Source organism: Podarcis pityusensis (assembly GCF_964106645.2).
Source record: "Podarcis pityusensis genome assembly, chromosome: 3".
NCBI classification, from domain to species: domain Eukaryota; kingdom Metazoa; phylum Chordata; class Lepidosauria; order Squamata; family Lacertidae; genus Podarcis; species Podarcis pityusensis.
In genome coordinates, this window is record NC_138026.1 from 113,111,815 (window position 1) to 113,134,183 (window position 22,369).

Sequence of the window (22,369 nt, forward strand, 5' to 3'; positions counted from 1 at the left end):
GAGTCTTAATGTCCTGGCTGATGGTTTCAAAAGACTTCACTGTTTTCTCTCTCTTTGTGAGTAATGAAAAACAATATGTAGACTGGTTGTCTGACTGCACAGCTCACACGTGAGACAGAAATATCAGCAGGTCGGGAAAGCTCCAAGATTTGTAAAAGTACAAAATAATAATAATAATAAAATAAAACCCTAAAACATCTTAGTGAGGACAGAGCATGTTCAGTAGCCACAGAATAATGACTTTTGGGAAGAAGAAAAATATGGAAACAGAAGGAGGGATGTAATGGAGTATCATAGATGTAAGCAGGGCTCATTGTCTAAAACACTGAACAATACAGATGCCTCAAATTATGAAAGAGTTGCACACCCTTGATAAGATAACCTAGGGTGCCCATAATGCCATCTGGGGAATTTGCAGGAGGATACTGAATATAGATGCTTTTTTCAGGCCTTTTGTAATACTTCTCCAAATTGGTGCACCCTGAACTTTCACAAACCACACAGCCATGCATGACAGAGTTGATGCTGCTCTGTTAAGCAGCATGTTCTCTGACAGCACTACATTTTAAAAATAAGCAAAATAATGATTTCAATGCGAAAAACTTTTAGAAAATTAAGTATTTTGCATTCTTGCCAGAGGGGGGCATCCCATGAACAGGACAAACTATTAATTCTATACAAATAATATATTGTACTCAAGTTTCTATATTTAACAGGAATGAAATGATTCCTAGTAACAATATTTTTTACTGGGTTAGAGTGTAGTATTTACAGCCATCATAAATACCAGCTCCCCATATAAAGAATTATATTGAATTCAAATTCAAAGATTTTCAGCACCTTTAGACATCAAAATATTTGTGAATTCACATTAGATTGCTGCTCATGGGATAACATTTTAGTATCAGTCAGTGTGTTACACTTGCACCTAAGAAAGAAAAAGGGTGGATTTCTCAGAGAGGCTGGCAAGCCACCACGACAGAAATGGAAAAGTATGGAAATGACAATCATTTGATTTATCTTTCAGTCTGAATTCACAAAAGCTATGCAGTCCAAAGCCCAAGATGATTTCTGTATGTTGTATGTCTAATGCATTATGATGGTCATTTCACTATTAGAAACATCAAACTGCCTTATACTGAGTCTACTATTTAGCTCCATATTGTCTACACTGGCTGGCAACAGCTCTCTAGGATTTCAGACAAGAGTCTTCCCAGTCCCACCTGGAGATGCCAGAGATTGAACCTGGGACTTTTTGCATTCAAATCACACACTCATCTACTGAGCTATGTCTTTCTCTTGTTTAGCTTTCCCATATCTTATTTGTGACTACTTTTGTAATGTGTTTTTTCATGCTGTAAGCTGCCTTGTGAATGGGTTGAACTGTGGAAAGGTGGTATGCAAATAAAATTATGTCTGAATATACAGTAGTAACCCAGCTTACATACGCTTCAGGTTACAGACTCCGCTAACCCAGAAATAGTACCTCGGGTTAAGAACTTTGCTTCAGGATGAGAACAGAAATCATGCTCCGGCAGCGCCAGGAGGCCCTCACTGTTCCATCCTAAGACTACCCTCTGCATCCTATGGTGGGAAACTTGTATCATCATATCTACACTCATTCAGCATGTCTTGTAATGCTTTCCTTCTGCTGGATACAGCCCATTTTCCCTTTGTTTCATATAACCCTTCCCCTTAGGTAACTGACTTCAGTGCTTGTTCTCAAGATATGCTCTTCAATCTGCCTGGGAATGCAATGTTTTCAAACTTCATCTACAGGACAGGTTTCTTCAACCCCAGCTAGTCACCCTACCCTACCCTCTCTCTCTCTCTCTCCCCTGAGCCCTTGATTATTCTCCATGTTTGTTTTTCCTGGGTTACTCAAGGATCTTCCAGGAATATTACCCTTCATGTTTTACTTCCTGGTGATTTTTTGACCTTTCATCATTTTTGAAGAGTTCTAATTTCTAAAGAACCTGGTTGCCTGCCTGGAACCACACAGTTTGGGGCTCAAGGGTGACCTATGAAAGGTTGCATGCCTTTGGTCCCCTCACCATAGTAATTTCTCTGTACGAAACATAGTCTGCTTTTCAATTTTTACAGCCTGTAAGTAGTGCCCGAGGAGGATGCTTAGCCACTACGGAAGCCTCAGTATCCAGTCTGATCCCTCAACCTTTGAGTAACCATGAGTCTCAAGGAAACTGCTCATTCTCCTCCTCTTGTTGCAGAAGGTAATTACTAGCATTTCAACTCTTTGTATTCTTTGTGTCACCTCCATTTCCCTGATATTGCAGTCTTTTGTTCCCCCACGTGTCCCAAATGGCATAGGACAGCAGTGCAGGGGAGGGGGGGGGAGTGTATATCAGAGTTGTGATGCAAATAGTTTAAACAGTATATTCAGTTATAGAATGGCTGTCTGTTGCACAGAATTTTTCCCACTGTCTTTCATTGTTTGCTTTGCATATTATATATTGTTTAGTTGGAAGGCACCTAGGGAATATTTATTGATAGGAAGCTATTTTAATTAAAATAATAGCAATAATAATATTCATCGTCTACAGCCTGACATGGAAGGATCTTGTGCCAGCCAATGGAATTTGAAGACTTTTCTTTGGGCAGCTGAGCTTCATTACATATCGAATGTTGCATTTGAAACAGCTCTGATTTCCCAATGGATGGATGGTGGTTAACGGATTGAGGTTGAGTCCCAAGTAGACAGAACGTACCCCATTCTGGACAGAAACAGTATGGGGGGACTTCCGGGTCCAGAATGAGGTAACTGTGCCACTAAAGGGCCAGGTGCACAGCTCTGTATTGGGAAGCTTTTAATGTTTGATGTTTTGGTGTTTTCCTTTATGCTTCATTGGAAGCTGCCCAGAGTGGCTGGGGCAACCCAGTCAGATGGCTGGGGAATAATAATAATAATAATAATAATAATAATAATAATAATGTTGTTGTTGTTGTTATGGAGTGCAGAAAAATTGACCACTGACTCTTTGGATTTTGTCCTATTAATACTAAATACAAAATTAAGTTTATTTATTCATGTAACAGGATTTATATACTGCTTAATCACACATAACCTCTAAGTTGATTACATAGAATATAAAATGTTCATTATGTTATTTTTTCACATAAATGGAACAGAAGGAAGAGAGCTCAAGTATATGTTAGACAAGGTACTTGCAGAAGGCTAAGCAGGTAAGTTCATTAACAACCGGAGAAAAGAAGGAAGGCTGCTTACCTCTGGAATCCAGGAGAGAGAGAACTGAACTGGTAAGTCCACAAGGCAATCTGGTGGTTCTGTGGGATACTGAGACAGAAATGTGGAAGTTCAACATTTTTACACCTTATGAGTGATGATGATGATTGCAATGTACGCATACACATAGCTGAGGTTAGTTTAAATAAATCCAAAGTTGAAGACAAAGGTGAACAGGGCTAGCCCGTCCACGAGACAGAATGAGACAGCCATCTCAGGCAGCAGAATCCAAGAGGCTCCACACAGGCAGCGTGCTCCCCCTGCTGGAGAAGCAGCTGCAGTGGTTTCTAGTGAAATCTCACAGGGTTATTGCAAGATTTCACCAGAATCTGGAAACCAAAGCTGCATAACCCCAATGAACAAGGCTTCAGCAGGGGCATCGCAGACATGGGCCACCCCTGAGAATAAATAAAATTTGAACAAACCAGGTATTCTGGAGTTTCAAAGCAGACCTCTCTGGGAAGCACAGAATGTTAACAGGAAAAAATCTTTCTGCCTTATGTGCATCCTATATATAATGTGTTACACAATATCTTTCTATATATGCAAAGACAAAGTAGGGCATTTTCTTGTCACAAAAATCTCCTGGCCACCTGTCACAAGTTGAGCCCCAGGATGAGTTTTAAACTTAATAAACCTAACAACACTGCCATATGCATAACTAAAGTGTTCTGGAACCTATGGGAAGAAAACAAGAGGTGACTGATCCAGCATAACAGACGTTAATGCTCCAATTTCCACTGATTCCAGTGCTCACACAAACTGTACATACATACATATTTATATAATGCAACTCCTACTGATATAAGATGGACTTGTACATGCAACTGAACGCAATGTAGAAAACCAAGTTTGGCTGAAACTGAAAGAGAAGCACTGATGAAAAGACCACTACCTTTCCCCTAATCCACCTTCATAAAACTCTTGATTAAAAGGCAGAACACGAACATTTGAGGTGTTAAGAGGAAGTGAGGTTAAATATAAATACAACTTAAACCTTCCCAAATGAATCCACCCAACATTAATCCTGGATACTTGCCACCTACTACTCTGAATGTATTATCCTTCTACTTTGTTTTCTAATGCTATGGTCCCTGCTAAACTTAATTCAGTAGTAGACCACATCCAATTGGCTTTTATGGTAATGAAGTTTAGCTTCTCTATAACTTTATATCCGCTTCTGGTAATCTCTCACTGATTCTCACACCTGCTCCTCACCTATGCTACACTTACATTTATTTTTATTTCTCTGGCTACTTGGTATTCAAATTTACACTTATATTTTATTACGCCTACCATGGTTCATGTCCCCTGCTGTACTTTCCATTTTTAAAGGAAACTTTTATGGCTTGCAAAAGCTCTTATGCTTTGTCAGTTTATCATGCTGTTTTCAGTCAGTTACACTAATGACTTTTGAACAAGTCACAAAATGAAGAGGGAGTGGTTAGGGAAATACAGCTGGAGAAGGGAAGGCATGCACCATTTTCTTCTGCCACACACCTTATCTGTAGGACTGTAGGTGTTGGGTTAAGTCATCCCACTTCCTGACAATTGATTGACCATAGAGGACAGTTTGGGTTGAGATGTGCAGACTATTAGCTTTTCAGCCTTTACTGCATTAGAGAGAAAATATATTAGAATAGAATAGAAATGAGTCAGTGTGAAAATTAGTCTAGACTCAGTACCAGTTCGGTATACATTTCTTAAAACGTCACACAATGGAAGGGAAAAAGGAATAACAGTAAGTATGTGATTCTAGGCATGTTTACTGAGATGATCAGTGAGATTTACACCCTGTGGTTAGGATTGCAGTTGTGCAAGAGACAAGTACTCCTTACTGTATGCTTAAGTACTCCAGATTTTCTAAACATCATATGCCTGCAATTTTGATACATTTATGGAAGACCTAAATCGTTTAAAATATGTTTTATACCTACTAACACACACAACCCCATGCTCAAGCACATCTGCATTTATTCTCAGCCTTTTAAAGGCAAAATACAATGAATTGCCCAAGAAACTAACACAATCATTCTTCTGCGTTTAAAGAACCCAATGTCAGTTAACATTCTGCTTTCCTTTTACAGGATTGACTACACCACTCTCACTTATCAAGAAAGGTGTGGGCTTGCTCTATGCTTTTAAGAATATGAGTTCCATTTATGTTTTTAACTTATTGCCATAATGATGGACTCAGAAAATGAAACCAAGCCACAATAACATGGATCTGAAGGGGGGGGGGGGGAGAGTTCACTGTAAAGGTGAAGTCTTCAATAAAACCTGGATTGTTACATATAGTAACATATTATTTTGTACGAGATATGAAAAAATCATGGACATTTTCAACAAATATTACTAGTCAATAGTCCTTTTTCAAGGCATTCATATAGTGTCTATTAAAATAATGCAGTGCCTACAACCAGTGCTTGAATTAGAGGAGGAAAACGGCCCACAAGCCCTCCACCCTGACTTCCATTCTTGGTAGCAAATCATGTAGCCAAATCATGTAGCCTCCTAAAAACAGAGTTTAAGCAGAGCCCCCAGCCCCAACAATTCAAACATGTAAATACTTCTTTGCTGAATTGCTACCAAGAATAATAAACCCAATACAGTACCATCACTAGCAATTTTCTAACTTTGGTAAGGTGACAGGGAGTTACCTATAGGCTACTTCTTTCTCCAAATCCCAGCCCTTCTTTTTATGGTCTAGTTTCCACTGAGGAGCAATCCATTTGTCTGGGTTATACGACTTCAGAGTCCACACAATCAATTAAATGTTAGGGAGACATGTTCCATCTTCTCTTCCATGTGCAGGAAATTTTTTTGTGTGGAAGAACATTCAATCACTTTACCACTCTCATAAAATCTGATGCTGTGCAACCCAGATACAGGATTATCATTCCACAGAGATTTAGGCCTTTGGTTACTATTTGCTAACATAAACTAGAGATTGGGGTAAATATAAATACATAAATGGAGCTCTTACTGGATTAGACCAATGGTCCATCTAATCCTACAATCTGCTTCCAATGGTGCTCAACAAGAGGATTCCAGGAAGCACACAAACAGGCCAGGAGGCCAGGAGGTGTTTCCTACTATTGCTCCCAGTAGCTGATATTCAGCGATATACTACCTCTGAACAGAGAGGTTTCACCTAGCCATCATGACTAATAGCTACTGATAATCTTATCTTTCATTAATATGTCCAATCCCCACTTAAAGCTATCTAAGCCAATGTCCATCATTACATCTGGCGGGAGCAAATTCTATAAATTAATTATGTGTTATGAGAAGAAGTGCTTTCTTTTATCCGTCTTGATTTTTCTGTCTATCCATTTCATTGTATATATAAACAGACTTCTAGTACTATAGAAGAGAAAGGGGAGAAAATTCTGTCCATATTCCTTCCATCGTGCATATTTTATAAACCTCCTTCAAGAGTGGAAGACAGTAGAATTCACACAGACAGGAACAGGAAGGAGAGAGAAAATAAGCCTGTAGTACTCTCCCCATCATGAGTAGATTGGTAGTATCACATCTACACCAAGAAAGGAAGGACACAACCTTCTAACACCTATTAAGAAAAAGCAATGTATGTAGGAATACTAGAACAGCTCTTCAAAAATGCAGAACCCCTGCATACCTTTTAGAATACTATTGGGCAAGATCCAGCCAAAACTGAGCACTTTTCAGTACCATAAGTCCTATTGATTGCAATGGCAGAATTTAATACATACTTTGAAAAAATGGGATTTAAATAAATTTAGTTTTGGTGGACTATGCCCAAACATTTTCTGCTTGACGTTGTTCAAATAAAAAATAACATGAATGAGCATCATTGCATAGTGTATTTATTACATATATTACCAGAAATCAAATCCCTGTGTCACCAAGCACACGTTTTATATATTAATTTTCTCCCTTGGCAAGTTTAAATGCCAGACACATTTTTAAAAAGGACAAACACAATTGATCCTTTCATCACTATAATCTTGTGAAACAGAGTTGATTGATGACCACTAGGTACAACTGGCAACGTGCATAATCTGGTCACTGCACAGTAAAACTAAAATAGTTACTTCCTTTTCCAACAACATACTCACTTTAGATAAAACAAAGCTATGAAGAATTAGTGCAAAATAAATTGAATTTGCAACACTCTTGGCTTCTGCAAGAATCTGACTTAATGGGACCGCTATTTTTTGCAAGGAACATTTTAACTGATGCAGTGAAGGCTTTAGAATTTCACCCTGTAAGCTCTCATTAAACTTAAAGAAATCAGAATTTTGATTTAAAGATTTAAAGTGAGAGTTGTAAAATGAATTAAAAGAGACTGGGCTCAGAGTACTGGAGTCACCAGATTAAATTGAAGGTGCAACAGGTCTAACTCCACCAGACCCAGTTGACAATCCTACCGTTGCCCTGAACCTACCAGCATCTATTTACAGGATCATATTCTCTCACATAAGCCTGCTCAATTATTAAGGTAAAAATCAGAGACCCTTCTCCAAATCCTCCCAATGTCTAAACATGAGGGAGGTGGTGACTGGAGAAATGGCATTTTAAGTACTGGCACCACACATGTGGAATGCCCTCCCTGGAGGGGTTTACTTTTACCAATTTGAGGTGAGTGTAATCATGTGACCTAACCTACATATTAGTGTTCACATATATGGGAGGAACACAAATTGGGTCTCGTTAAGAATATACAATTTGTTACAAAAGGGAAATACTGGCATACAGGTTGCTGCAGAAATAAGAAGTCAATTATGCAGGTGATATTTAAATTGAACCAGAAACTTTGAGATTAAAGTTAAAAGTTGGTAGAGGTAGAAGAGCCCTAGTGCCCTCCTAGAGGATAACTTGACTGAGTCACAGAAAATAACAGATATTTGCATTTTAAAGAAGTCTCATTCTACTAAGCATAGCTGGTGAAGAGTCCCTTCTAGTGCAGACAACAGGCATTGTCTCTCTTGTCTTTTCTAACAAAATAAATTTAAAAATAAGATGAATAGTGTATATGCTGATAAAGGACCACAAGTTCAACCTTGCCATTGTTGTCTCAAGTCTCTTCTTGATATGCCTTCTATGGACAACATGGAGATTTGTTACGGCATACATAGTACAACAAACAGTAAGGCTGAGCTCTTCAGTAATAGCAAGCAAATACTGCTTTCATTTACCCAGTCTTTTCAGCATGCAAGCAGGTTTTAATCTGATGATGTTTACTGGTTGCTGCTGTTTTTTTACGTGTGTGTGTGTGTTTTTAAAAAATATTCTGCCATTGTTAATTTATATTCTTTTATCTGATATTGTTATGACTGTTGCAAACCACTGCGGGAGTTTTGTTAACTAAAGAATAGCACAGAAATGTTTTAAATGAAAAGCAAACAAATAACCACATGCCAGAGCCAGCTACAGAAGAGCGCTTCGTAGGAGTCATTTAGACCTCTCTCTTTCCAAACCATCTTACAGGGGGGTGGGGTGGGGAATCTGTAACCTGTACTCCACACACATGCCAGGGAGCCACAATTGTGGCCAAGTAATCTATATGCAGGGAATTGTTTCTTGTTCAAGGGAAGGCCACTTCTAGGTAGTTAAAACTCAACTAGGAAAACGTTCAGCTAATACAAAGCCCATTACCCTTAGAGAACTTCAAAACTGACTGATGATGAAGTGAAATGGATACATTTAAAGCCCACACCAAGCCAAAAGGATATTAAATAGTTTCTACTGGCAAAATCACTGATGTAGAATTTTTACTTTGGATAGTTACTTTCTATCAGAAACTTCTACAGGTTGCAATTACAGTGGTACCTCAGGTTACAGACGCTTCAGGTTACATACGCTTCAGGTTACAGACTCTGCTAACCCAGAAATAGTACCTCGGGTTAAGAACTTTGCTTCAGGATGAGAACAGAAATTGTGCTCTGGCGGTGCGGCAGAAGCAGGAGGCCCCATTAGCTAAAGTGGTGCTTCAGGTTAAGAACAGTTTCAGGTTAAGAACGGACCTCTGGAACGAATTAAGTACTTAACCTGAGGTACCACTGTACATCACAAAGCTACCTCTTTAATGACTATTCTTAAATTGGTTAAACATATATCAATTTTAATATTACTCAACAGATCAACTACTAAAAATATATCTGAGGCACAAGTCATAGAAATGTACTTCCCCATTCCCCAAACCATAAAAAACATTCATTCACCTTTGGATTTAATTTCAATGTTATTTGATGTTCCCGGCCACAGGAATCTTCTGCTTTTAACCTGATGGTACTAAAACAAGGATCTACAAAAACAACCCTGGAAGAAGAACAGAAACAAGTTCTGGTGTAATTTCATTTATGCCTTACCCCTATTAGTCTGTTACAAATATATTAATCAGAAATAATCTGTATGACAGCCATTTCTGCTGTTGCAGATTTATCACTGAAATACACCAGCCAGCTGCTTAATGCAGTCATATATCTCTGAGTTATTTACATTGTGTGTCAGGGCTCACGCTGTGGTCAGTGAGCACTATGTTTCAGTTTTCCATCACTGGAACCTTTGGCACACACAGCATATTCTTGTCAGCCTCCACTTATCTACACATTAAACTTCCTGTCAACTATTTGATCCATTTTTGCAGTTTCTTAAAGTAGAAGACTTTTGTGCTTGGATTTCCTTCTTCAATTAACATTTTCATTATAATTATTATTATTTAATATATGTAATATTTGTTAATCATTTTTTACAAAATGTCTCAGACTTACAAAATATTAAAATAAAGTTATTCAATATTTAAAATACGAAACACATAATAAAACATAATGTAAATGCTCATCCACCAACTAGCAGTCAGGCCACAATCGATGTTACATGCTCGGACTGTCCTGTTCCGGTCAACAAATTATAAATACAGGTACTATAGCAAATTCAGCACAGCAATTTATATACGATTAATCTTTGTGAAAGCATTATCATGCATTGTGGCAACAAGACCACTTTCAGATTATGTGAAATTTCAATGGATAACAAGTAGCAGAAGATTTGAGTCACACTACAGATTATGCATACAGAAGTTCTACTATAAAAGAGTCAGACAAAACCAAAACGCAAACAGAACTGGGTGTAAGAAGAAGCTTTGCTTTCAGCTGACTTTCAAGTTACTGTTCATGTTAGGAACATAGGAAGCTGCCATATTGATACCAAGTCATAACCTTGGTCCATCTAGGTCAGTATTATCTACGGCTGGCAGCAGCTTTCTGGGTTTGAAATAGGGCTTTCTCCCAGCTTGACCTGGAAATACCAGGGACTGAACCTTAGATTTTCTGCATGCAAAGCAGATGCTCTTACGAGTAAGCTATGGCCTTTTCCATTGCATAATTATTTCAATGGCTATATGTTGTTAAGCTTTTTTAGCAAAACAGCAAAATAAAGACGTTTTTGAGCTATTTTTAAGGAATGGGTTGCCATACGCCTGGATTTTCCTGGACATTTTGCCAATTTCTGCCCGGACATTGCTTCCGACTGCAGTATTCCGGGTATATCTGGGAAATTCCAGACATATGGCAACCCTAGCAGAAGCAGTGTCCACCACTTCCTCCTTCCCCATTCGTAGGGTTGTAATCAGTGAAATTGTATTCTGCAGAAACTGACTAACATAGGTCCATTAATTCTGTCTCCAAGTAAAAGTTAGTTAAATACAACCCACAGAGTCCTTCTACATGCAATACATAACTATTACCCCATGGTTCCAGATAAGGATTCAAGGTGCAGATCTCTGCAATAGCAAATGAAGATGGGTGTGTGAAGGGTGGGATTCTGTGGGGGCTCTGTACCATGAGTTGTTTTTCTCTATGTCAGCCAGGTTTGAGACAAGTGATTTCTGTCCATGGGAGGGCATTAAGAAATGTTACTTGTACAGATGGATTTGGAGCTCCAGAGGTTACCCCCTTGTTTTCTCCTATGTGCATTTTGCTACCCACTCACTACCTTTGTGGTTCCACAGAGCTGCTTTGGAGGTTGCCACCCTTCCCCAGCCAATTGATACAGGCAGGAAGACAAAGCCTTGTAGCTTCTATCAGGGCATGGCTTGATGTACCTCCTCCAAGAATGAAGTGAGTACTCCTGTGTAACTAGGATAGCGTTTTGCATCTGTTATTCTAGAAGATCCCCTACCTCTGTCTACCCTATAATAATAAGGGGAAAGGGAAAACAAGAGTAAAGCTCTGACTTTCTCAATTTGTCCTTTCTTAAACCAGCAAAAAAAGAATGGAGTAAAAGACTAGTTACCCTAACTGCCCTGAGGGGAATCCCAATTACATACTACATAAACTCTGTGGAAAAGACTTTCAATTGTAAACAAGATTTGACCTGTAGGTTCCTCTTAAGACCTTTTAAAAAATCTATGTTAAGAACTTAATTAAAGGATAGTTATAATACCAAAAGCTATTTAAACGCAAGTTGTATTTAATCCATCAGAGTGAAACCTGAAAATACTATTTCTTCAGGAACAAGCATGTTAAATTTCCTAAACAGTTTATTCAAGATCACAATTATTAAACATGACATACTTATTCCATCCCAAAGTTTCTATATCTCCGATGACACCAGAGTAATAGTGTGGAGATGGAGGCGCATGAACTTCTTGTGTGTTTTTCAAAGCAACTTCCTGTTGAAAAATATAGCATCTTATACGTTTGTAAAGTGTTAAACAACTTAGAAATATATATATTCCGATTGTATACATTCAGATGAATCCCAATCCAGCTAAGGTTAGTCATGGCTAGCAATGCAAATCTATATGTCTATTCAAAAGACACTCATAATTAAAATGAGTTTCCTTGTTTTCAGCAAGGCTTATGGATGAAATCTTATGCACATTTACTCAGAAGTTTCGGTGTATTCGATGGAACTTACACTGAGGTAAGTGTGTGAAGGCTATGGACACTTACTTGCTAGAGTTTGATTCCTCTACACCTCAAGCCTTGCTGGCAGGGCCTTGTCAGCACCACAGAACTGGTCCCTTCCTGCTTCTCCAGTGCTCAGCTCATGGCTTAGCCTGGTTGCTCAGGTATGCCAGGAGTGGATTCCAAGGACCTCACGGAGGACAGACCCGTAGTAGCAGCTGACACCACAACTCCCACAGGGCTTGCTCCAGGAGCACTGAGGAACAGACTCTGCTTGAACAGCCTCTCCAGAATAAAACTATTTCCCCCCATCAGCCTCCCCTTTTCTCCCAATAACTCTTGTACTCTTTGCACCCAAAGTCTAGGAACCCCGTTTCTTTCTTCTCACCCAAATTTTGCTACTACCCAATTTGCTCTCTTTTGCTCATTCTTTGTGCCTTCCGTTTCCACAAAACATATGGTTGGGACCAGGACACAAATTTTGTCTTCTGAAGTTTACATATTATTCCCTATACAGTGGTACCTTGGTTCTCAAACTTAATCCATTCTGGGAGTCTATTTGACTCCCGAAACCATTCGAAAACCAAGGCGTGGCTTCTGATTGGCTGCAGGAGCTTCCTGCACTCAATCAGAAGCCACAGAAGCTGAGTCAGACATTTGGCTTCCGAAAAACGTTTGCAAACTGGAACAGTTACTTCCGGGTTTGCGGCGTTCAGGAGCTGATTTGTTCGACAACTAAGCCGTTCGGGAACCAAGGTACCACTGTACATAAAAATGGCCAGATTCAAAGCATTCAAGGAGTGAGAACAGAGATGGAAACTAAGGAAAGAAAAGTATAGGAGGAGTTGGAGAATGACAATCTTCTCTGTCTCATTCCTTAATCAAAGGAAAAAGGAAGAACCAAGATAGCATATCCTTTCTCCTTTTAAAAAGAAAGAAGTGTGTGCCTTAACAGTAAATAAAGGAAAGTCTGGGCATTGAGGCTTCAGTTCTGTACACTTTGGAGTAAGTGAACTCACTGTGAGTTGCTTCTGAGTAGACATGTACAAGATAGCACCATATCATAATTGCTCATTTGACAGCACAGTGTGCGCTGACATCTACATTGGTTTTATACCATATTAAATTCAGAATAGTTTTTTTGTCATTATGTATTTTCTCAATTAATGAAGCCTAAAATTGCAACAATTGGAATGATGGGGTTTGCATTTTTATTTTTATTTAATTTTTATTTAATTTTTTTGAGGTTAAAAGGGGGTCCTCATACTAATAAAGGTTGGGTCCATTAAACTGCTTTTGAACCCTCTGGTAGAAATCTCTCCGCATTTTTAATCAGGCATTGTCAATGCATATATGAATACAAATTTGAAGCATGCCTCAGAGATTTAAAAAAAATGGGAACACTCAAACACTCTGACTAGAAGGACACCGTGAAGAGAAAGGGATACATAAAACCTATGTCTAGTGGAACTGCCTGTTAAAAAAATTCACAACCACTGACCAAGTTCCTTCTGGAAATATACTCCAGTATGATTCAGAAAATGAAGCTCAGAGCTATCAAAAAGTTTAATATGAGGCATCCTAAAAAATGAAGAGTAGTATGATAGAAACATCATGACAGTTTCCAACTTTATTTCCAACTACAAGTTCTAAGAGCTTATCAGGTGATAAATCTCAGCCTTTCACCTTGCCACAATCTACTGGCAGCAGAACAACAAACTGTCCACACCAAATGGATTGCAAATGATAGCCTTGCTGCATGGGTTAGCTGTGGTTTTTGTCTTTTTGAAACAGAAAAATAAAAAAGATCTGTGTGCTCCAGAGCTCAGGAAGGGGAGGACACACTCTTAGGGTAAAAAAGAGAAGAAGAAAAATCATGAAATGGTAGAATTTTTGCAGGGAGAGGGAAAGAAGACATGAAATCCTTGCTGGTGTCTGCAGTTTTCTTTTTAAAGGGGTTACATGGGCACGTACGCACTTGAGTGGCACAATGAGAGAGCAATCAACCTCTAAAAGAAATTATAAGAAGTCATAAAATAGTGCAGATATGAAGGGAATTATGCTGCTCATCAGTAGACAGTCAGAAGCACTATCCAAGAGGTGCCCTCATGTAGCAGTATCATTTCACACAGCATTTGCAGAAGAAATGCACAAAAGCGTATCATTTAACCTGCAACAAAATATTGTTGCCTGAGTGCTGGAAAAATATGATATGCTACTCAAGAAGAATCTGGATCTTCTGCAACAAGTGTATAACTGCTGCACATTCACTGTGTTAAAAATTATAGTCTAAAAATGCCCTCAGCACTAAACATTATCAGCAAACAGGAAAAATATTTAAAGAAAAGCAAGTTCAAATAAAGTGTGTATGTACTTTCAATTGTACTTTAAAAAAACACGAGTGTCATAGAGAGCCTCTTTAGATCCAGCTGAAAATAGCTCAGGTTTCTCCAAAATATCCAAATCCCCAGGTTCTGAAATTTAACATTTTCAAAGGAATGAAACTGTGGTTCTTTTGAAGTTGCAACTGGATTTCACCTTGCAATGGTCGGTTCCTATTCCATTTCTGCTTGGCAAAGGTATAAATCAGAAACCATGGCCATGGTAAAATCAGAACAAAATAAAGCATGCCTCTCATTTTTTAGCTCAGGAATCACCTTTATGATGGATATATAGGCAATAAAGAGATATTCTTGCACTAGTAATACTGTGCTGCACATGACATACCCAAGAACTTAAATAGGCAGGTAAATTAATGGATGCACATTGCCTCATATTCCTCCTTTATGGCCAGCAATGAAGTTAAGAGGTAACCGTTTTCCTCCCTTCGAGTCTGAAAGATATTCAGATAAGGTAGATTCTGCCTATTCAAACAAGCGCTATGCAGGGGTTACCAATCCAAGAAATAAACACATGATGGGCACAATGGGGATGACCACACTAGCTCTGCCTCCTCTGTCATTGTTTGTCCACTCTGTTTAGAAGGTTCCAAAATGTATGAGTCTCCACAAATCAAAAAAGGCTCTCTGCTTCAAACAGCCATCTTCCACAAATTTGAAGGTAATGAAAACAACAAAGAGGTTCGCAAATGTATGGAACCTTGTTTTAACTGAGTGTTGAGTTAGACATAGACAAATAGTCCAGGGCAAAGTGAAATCAGTCAATTTTGATGCGGACTGGTTCTCACTTTTTTAAATAAATTATATAAATAGAGAGAGTCATAGAAGCATTCCTCCCATGAGTCACTCATCATTGTGGCTGGGGTCTAGAGACCCTTCTTAAAATTTGTGCTACTATGTATGTAACTGCTCCTGCCAACCTAGCAATTCAAAAGCACATCAAAGTGCAAGTAGATAAATAGGTACCACTCCAGTGGGAAGGTAAATGGTGTTTCCGTGTGTTGCTTTGGTTCGCCAGAAGCGGCTCAGTCATGCTAGCCACATGACCCGGAAGCTGTACGCTGGCTCCCTCAGCCAGTAAAGTGAGATGAGGGCCGCAATCCCAGAGTCAGCCACGACTGGACCTAATGGTCAGGGGTCCTTTTACCTTTATATGTAACTGCATCTCTGTAATTAGATTTTTATACTGAATACAGTGCTACCTCAGGTTACAGACGCTTCAAGTTACATACGCTTCAGGTTGCATACGCTTCTGGTTACAGACTCGGCTAACCCAGAAATAGTACCTTGGGTTAAGAACTTTGCTTCAGGATGAGAACAGAAATCGTGCGGTGGTGGCGCTGCAGCAGCAGGAGGCCCCATTAGCTAAAGTGGTACCTCAAGTTAAGAACAATTTCAGGTTAAGAACAGACCTCCAGAACGAATTAAGTTCTTAACCCAAGGTACCACTGTATGCTCCATGTATGGTTCTACTATTGTTTATAATAATAATAATAATAATAATAATAATAATAATAATAATTTATTATTTATACCCCGCCCATCTGGCTGGGCTTTCCCAGCCACTCTGGGCGGCGGTTTACATAGTTATGTGTTAGTTTGTACAAATCTTTATGACAAATCAATTTTTAAAAGCAGAAAAACAAAAATAACTAAGGAGATAAAATCAGCACACTCATCCCCACTGCTCCCTCTCATGGGTTTACTTCGTGGCATTTGTAACATGACATAATATAATACAAAGCTAATAAAAGGCTACATTTGAAAAGGAGTATCTTAAAACAGTTGCATTTGGAAAATCATAGCCTAGTTTCTAACTAGTAACTTGTAAAAAGAGGTTACATAAGCAATAGTATTGGCCATTACATTGCAGATCCAACACAATTCCAGAAAGATCATATGAAAAACTGCAACTGCTATGGAAGATTAGCAAATAGGGTATCTTGCTTCTTATACAAGTAAGTAAAATTAACAGTAAGGAGACAAATTAGGATCACTAATCCTCTGTAATATAGTTCCTCACCAAAACAGTCTTCAACTCCACCATGAAACTGACTAGATCCGAAGAGTGCTGCAACCGCTGAAAAACACATTTCTTTTATTAATTATTTCATGTAATGCTTTGTGCTAATATTATTATTTTTTTATCATATAGCATATGAGTGATACCATTAAAGCTAGACAGGACTCCCATTTCTCAGCAAGTGAGAAATAAAAAATGACCCCATGGCTTCAACATTTCGAGAAAAATATCATCTCTACACACAAACTCCCAAATCTCTTCTGAAGGATTTCCAAGAAAGTCTCTCACTCAACATAGAAACATGCCTTGTACCAAGTCAGCTCAGTATTGTCTGGCTGTGGCTCTCCAAGATTTCAGAGGAGTCTTCTTCCAGCCCTACCAGGAGATGCCTAGGACCTTCTGTGTGCAAAGCATAGGCTCTACCACTGAGCTACAGCCCTTCCTCCTATTGTAGAAAACCTTTAGTGAAGCAGATGACTACACGACCATGACTTTGTTCCCACATTGTCCTCCCATCATCCTCAGAAGTCAGAATGCCAGAGCTCTTAAAGAAAGACTATCAGTCAACCAAACTCGGAGCACATTCTTCTCCCTATCTAATAGGAAGAGCACTCTATAAGACTTCATTGTGGGATTCAGCTTCCCCTACTCAGGGTCAGGGTCATAAGCAGACTCACTTTTGATGTGATCTGAAAATTAATTTACTTTGAAGCATTTCTACAGAAGACAACAGAGTCGCTTTAAATATATACTTACAAGCAAATGGATTGTAGGCTACAGGCCTTCTCAAGTATTTATAAACATCACTAGCTACTGGAATTCAGTAAATTCAGCAACACGTTTCACAAACATACCTGTTTTAGAATTTGCTGGTATCCATCCAACAACTTTTTCAAATACCAGCTACACTGTATCCTACAAAATATAAAATAATCCATATGAAGTAAATTAGAAGACTAACATTAAAATGGGTGCTTTCTGGTAGTTTTGTGTACATGGAAAGGAAACCATAACACACACAATAACATATCCTTTATTTTAAGAAATTTTAGTTTCTTGTATGTTATGTCATCTACCATAACACATGAATTTCAAATGTCTATGTTTACCAAATGTGCTCTATAAAAATGCCTAATATTCTCTGAAACAGAGAGCTGTATTATCCCATAGGAAATGCTATTTTCAATGCACTTTATTAAGGTGCATGGTAACTGTAATAAATATAGGGGTTGCTCGTGCGTAAGTTGCCGCCCCTCTGGCTAGGTTGCCTTGTTAAACCTTTTCTGTCTGGACAGCCCTTCACTTCGTGGCTGTTCAGTCGCTAGCAGCATCCGTCAGTGGGCGTTTCTTAAACCTTTTCCAGCATAAAAGCTGTTTGACCCCAAGTCTCCTCCTACTCTCCTTGCGCGGAAGTCTTCTGCGCAGGGAGGGTGTGGATAGCGGAGGACCCGTGCTCTCCTCGCTGGTCTCCAGCGAGGAGTCCTGGAGCCCCCTCGCCGATTCCCCCATCTGCCCCCCTTTATCGCTGGTGTTACGCTGATTTCCTTCCCCAGCTGGTGAGCTGCCTCTCTCCCTGCTGGGCCCTTCTCCAGCATCGCATGAGAGCCTAGCCTCCGCCTCTGGCTCCGATGTCAGTTCCCTGACAGTAACTGAAGTATGAAATATAACAAACTGTAACAGATTTTTAAACTTTCAATTAGCTAACACTTTTTTTTATTATTAAGCTTCACTTTCCTCTATTAAGCTTCAAAAGAGTGGATAGTATTAGAATCAAAGTACAGTGGTATTTCAGGTTACAGACGCTTCAGGTTACAGACTCTGCTAACCCAGAAATAGTACCTTGGGTTAAGAACTTTGCTTCAGGATGAGAACAGAAATTGTGTGGCGGCAGTGCAGCAGCAGCGAGAGGCCCCGTTAGCTAAAGTGGTACCTCAGGTTAAGAACAGTTTCAGGTTAAGAACGGACCTCCAGAACGAATTACGTTCTTAACCCAAGGTGCCACTGTAGTAGTACATTGGAAAACACATTTCTGATTGTAACATAATTTCAGAAAGCCTGATTCTCTAACCTAAATCTACCATACAGTGGTACCTCGGGTTACATACGCTTCAGGTTGCATACGCTTCTGGTTACAGACTCGGCTAACCCAGAAATAGTACCTTGGGTTAAGAACTTTGCTTCAGGATGAGAACAGAAATCGTGCAGCGGCATCGCAGCGGCAGCAGGAAGCCCCATTAGCTAAAGTGGAGCTTCAGGTTAAGAACAGTTTCAGGTTAAGAACAGACCTCCAGAACGAATTAAGATCTTAATCCGAGGTACCACTGTACTTGGTGGAGGTAATTTCCAATTCTGACTCTCTGATCACAAGGTTGCAAAACTTAGCATAATTACAACAAAACATGAAGAAAACCAGTCTCCATAAATCTGAAAGTGCTGTTAGTCATTCTAAATCCTGAACAATAAAAAAGAAAAGAAAAAACATTCAGTTTATGAAAATCAATATTCATCTTCAGAGGGAAGTACCTGTATTTTTCCATGTATAAGATGCCCCCTATTTTTTGAACCCCAAATTTAGAAATTTAGAAGTTGCTCAGCTTCTGGGTGGGTGGGTCACCCTGTTGAGCTTTTCTTGGCTTTCTCCAGGGCAATGATGCTACATGCCAAACAAAGGGGTGGAGCAGGCCCAGGATGCACTTCCCTTACAGAGTTTTTGGCACAGCCACAGGGCTCCAGTTGCCACCCTATACCTTGCTCTTTTTGTGGTGCAGCTCAAAGACCTGTGCCCGTGTGTGCACGCATGAGAAAGAGCACTGTGTGCGGCTGGGGAAGAAGGAAAGGAGGCGGCAATGATTACAGGGAACTGCGCATACCTCCCATGGCAGAAGCTTTCCTAGTGTTTTTTTTAACCCCTGTGCATTCACCATCTGTGTATAAGACGATCCCCAATTTTGGACTACATTTTATTGTAGCAAAAAACATAGTCTTATATTATAGTATGCATTTTTGTGCTTTTATATTGTGAACTGTCCTGTGATTTTCAGATGAAGGCAGCACAGAAATGGAATAAATAACACAAACAAATAAATTATAATATCTAATTAAGTAAGTATGAAAGCATACTTACTTAAAGCTCCTATGTGATCAGCACTGATGTCACATCAATCTTCATGAAGCATGTTCAAAGGTGCAATTGTTTTTTCCACTACTGGATGCCACACCTCCTCCCCAATCCCACCCACCACTACAAAGCATAGATGTTTCTATAGTAGCTATAAGGAACTGATAACATGCCTCAGTAAGACTACATCTGTCAGGACAGGAAAACGTGCATCAATCATCATGTTATTCTAATTAAATAGCTTCATTGGTAAGGACTATAATTCAAGTTTAAAATGGCTGCTTGTCACATTATATACACCAACCACAATCCGTAGTTTTTAAAAAATACTGGGGCAAAAATGCTTTTTTCTTGTCTCCGCTGAAACTATTTGCCTTTTTTGTAATTTATTTATTTGAGAGCTTTAACCTTGCTCTTAAGCAAGTAAGCAAGCAAAAAGCTCTGAGTAGCTTGAGAAGATCAATACAGTGGTACCTCCCTTCATTCTCAAAAGGGCAGAATAGTGTCCATACAAAGAAATAGCTATACAGTGGTACCTCAGGTTAAGTACTTAATTCGTTCCAGAGGTCTGTTCTTAACCAGAACCATTCATAAGCTGAGGTACCACTTTAGCTAATGGGCCCCCCTGCTGCCGCTGCGCCATGTAATTTCTATTATCATAGAAAGGGCAAAGTTCTAAACCTGAGGTACAACTTCCGGTTTAGCGGAGTTTGTAACCTGAAGTGTTTGTAACCCGAAGTGTTTGTAACACGAGGTACCACTGTAATAAGATAGCCCTTGACCTCAGGTGCAGTGGCATAGTGTGGGGGATGGTCACAGGGGCAGTTGCCCAGGGCACAAAATTGTTAGGGGGCACAAAATTTCAACACCCAGTGCTGCCTCAATACAGCTATGCACTTCCATCATTGGGCTCGGTTGAAAATGGCTTCTCCATGTGAACCATGAAGTGACCTCTCCAGACAACGAAACTCTTTCTTATTTCTGCAGCTGTGATCTCCTAGTTGATGTGGAAGCGGTTAGGCAGTTGAATGAGCATGCGTACTCCATCCATTTCCCTCCCTCCTAACCCCCTCCACATGGTCCTGGGCACTGGCAACCCATGCTATGCCACTGTACAATCCAAAAGATACAACACAAAAGGAAAAGGACTTAGAGAGCAAGAAAAGTTCTTGGTTACAAAGTTCTTGTAACAACTGCCATGAAAAATAGTTCAAAGAGCATGTGTTTTCATAGAATTGTAGAGTTGGAATGGACCATGAAGGTCATCTCGTCCAACCCCCAGGAATGCAGGAATCATTTGCCCAATGGTGAGGCTTGAATTCAAGACCCTGAGATTAAGCATCTCATGCTCTCCCCACTGAGTAATCAGAGTGGTTGGTTCTGTCACTCATGTTGGATGATGTCACTCTCTTGCTTGTCAAGCTACTAAGGCAATGACAGTAGAAAAGGGGAATGTTGAGGAATTCTCAGTTACTCTTGCAGAAGTTAAAACGAAGCTTCCAAAACTCTGCCAGCAAGGAGAAACTGACTGGGAGGCCTGTGCAAATAAAACCGATGGTGGTATAGGATGAGGAGAGTTTTGCATATGGGACAGGAGGACATGATTTATTTATTTATCACAAAACCACACATTATACATATGAATTCCACCTCAGGGTGTCAGGGAACTTTCCTCTGAAGGCCTCAACAAGTGTGCTGTGATCCTCGGATGAAGGGCGGTATATAAATTTAACAAATAGAATAAAATAGAGTTCCATATATAAATATAAAAATTGAAATATAAAAATTAAAGAAGCACAAATATTTAATCTTGTACGTATAAAAAGTGGGCCAGACACAACCATTTCCCTACAGAAAGGACAAGTCAAATGTAACTGCTGAGCCAATAGAATAGCCCTGCTTTCCACCATTCCCTTTGCTAGAATTTGATGGAATGGCTGCTGCCAGATGACAGCTGATGGAGGAATGAGTTGGTTTAACAGTAGAGCTGATAGTGGCTTTGCTTCTCTTCACTACTCTCTGGAGCAGAGCTTTCCAAACTGTGTGTCGTGACATGTTAGTTTGGCAGCTGCAGCGTGTAGATGTATTGTGTGAACACTCCTCCCCCCAGGGCTGGAAAGGGGTTAGTTTAACCTCTGGTTTGCTAGTAAAACTGAATTACTGTATCGCGAAATGATGCATATCTAAAACGTGTGACACCAACATGAAAAGTTTGAAAAGCTCTGCTCTGGATGTTTGTGTGCACCTTGCACAGTACTATTATACTGTTTTTCATCTCAAATATAAATACCAAGGTGGTTCACAAAAAAATTGAACATTAAAATATCACAGTGCAACAAGCTTAATAAAATAAAATAGAAATATTAATCACAGAAGCCAGGAACTGGTATAATAGTCATGGAAATGCCCACTTGCTGGTGGAAACACCATGATTCATGGTTCTCTCCCTTCATCCTTTTCACTCTGTTGATGTTATCCAAGGTTCAGCTCTTGGATGATAGTTCTTCTCATGGCAGCTTTATTTTGGTTTCAAACTTCTATACTGTGCTGGTGATATTCAGTTATATCATTCACTATGAACCATAAAACATTTAAACAGGTATATATGTACTTAAACCAGATTAGGCCTATAATACTCAGTGGGTGTAAACAGATTTAGATATAAGTATG

The 22,369-nt window shown here is 39.4% G+C and overlaps 1 protein-coding gene across 4 annotated transcripts in view; it reads right to left on the reverse strand.

Moving 5' to 3' along the window:
* Positions 1-22,369, reverse strand: part of LOC308474608 (E3 ubiquitin-protein ligase FANCL-like) — a 47,896-nt gene that overhangs the window by 12,810 nt on the left and 12,717 nt on the right. For 3 of the 4 annotated variants that reach the window (XM_081001133.1, XM_081001134.1, XM_081001136.1), the window contains 5 exons: positions 17,436-17,496; positions 16,582-16,638; positions 11,824-11,921; positions 9,472-9,568; positions 3,245-3,313 (listed from right to left, as the gene is read on the reverse strand). In XM_081001133.1, coding sequence (XP_080857259.1) covers positions 3,245-3,313; positions 9,472-9,568; positions 11,824-11,921; positions 16,582-16,638; positions 17,436-17,496 — 382 coding nt within the window. The remainder of the gene's footprint in view (positions 1-3,244; positions 3,314-9,471; positions 9,569-11,823; positions 11,922-16,581; positions 16,639-17,435; positions 17,497-22,369) is intronic. The other variant, XM_081001135.1, reaches the window with a different exon arrangement.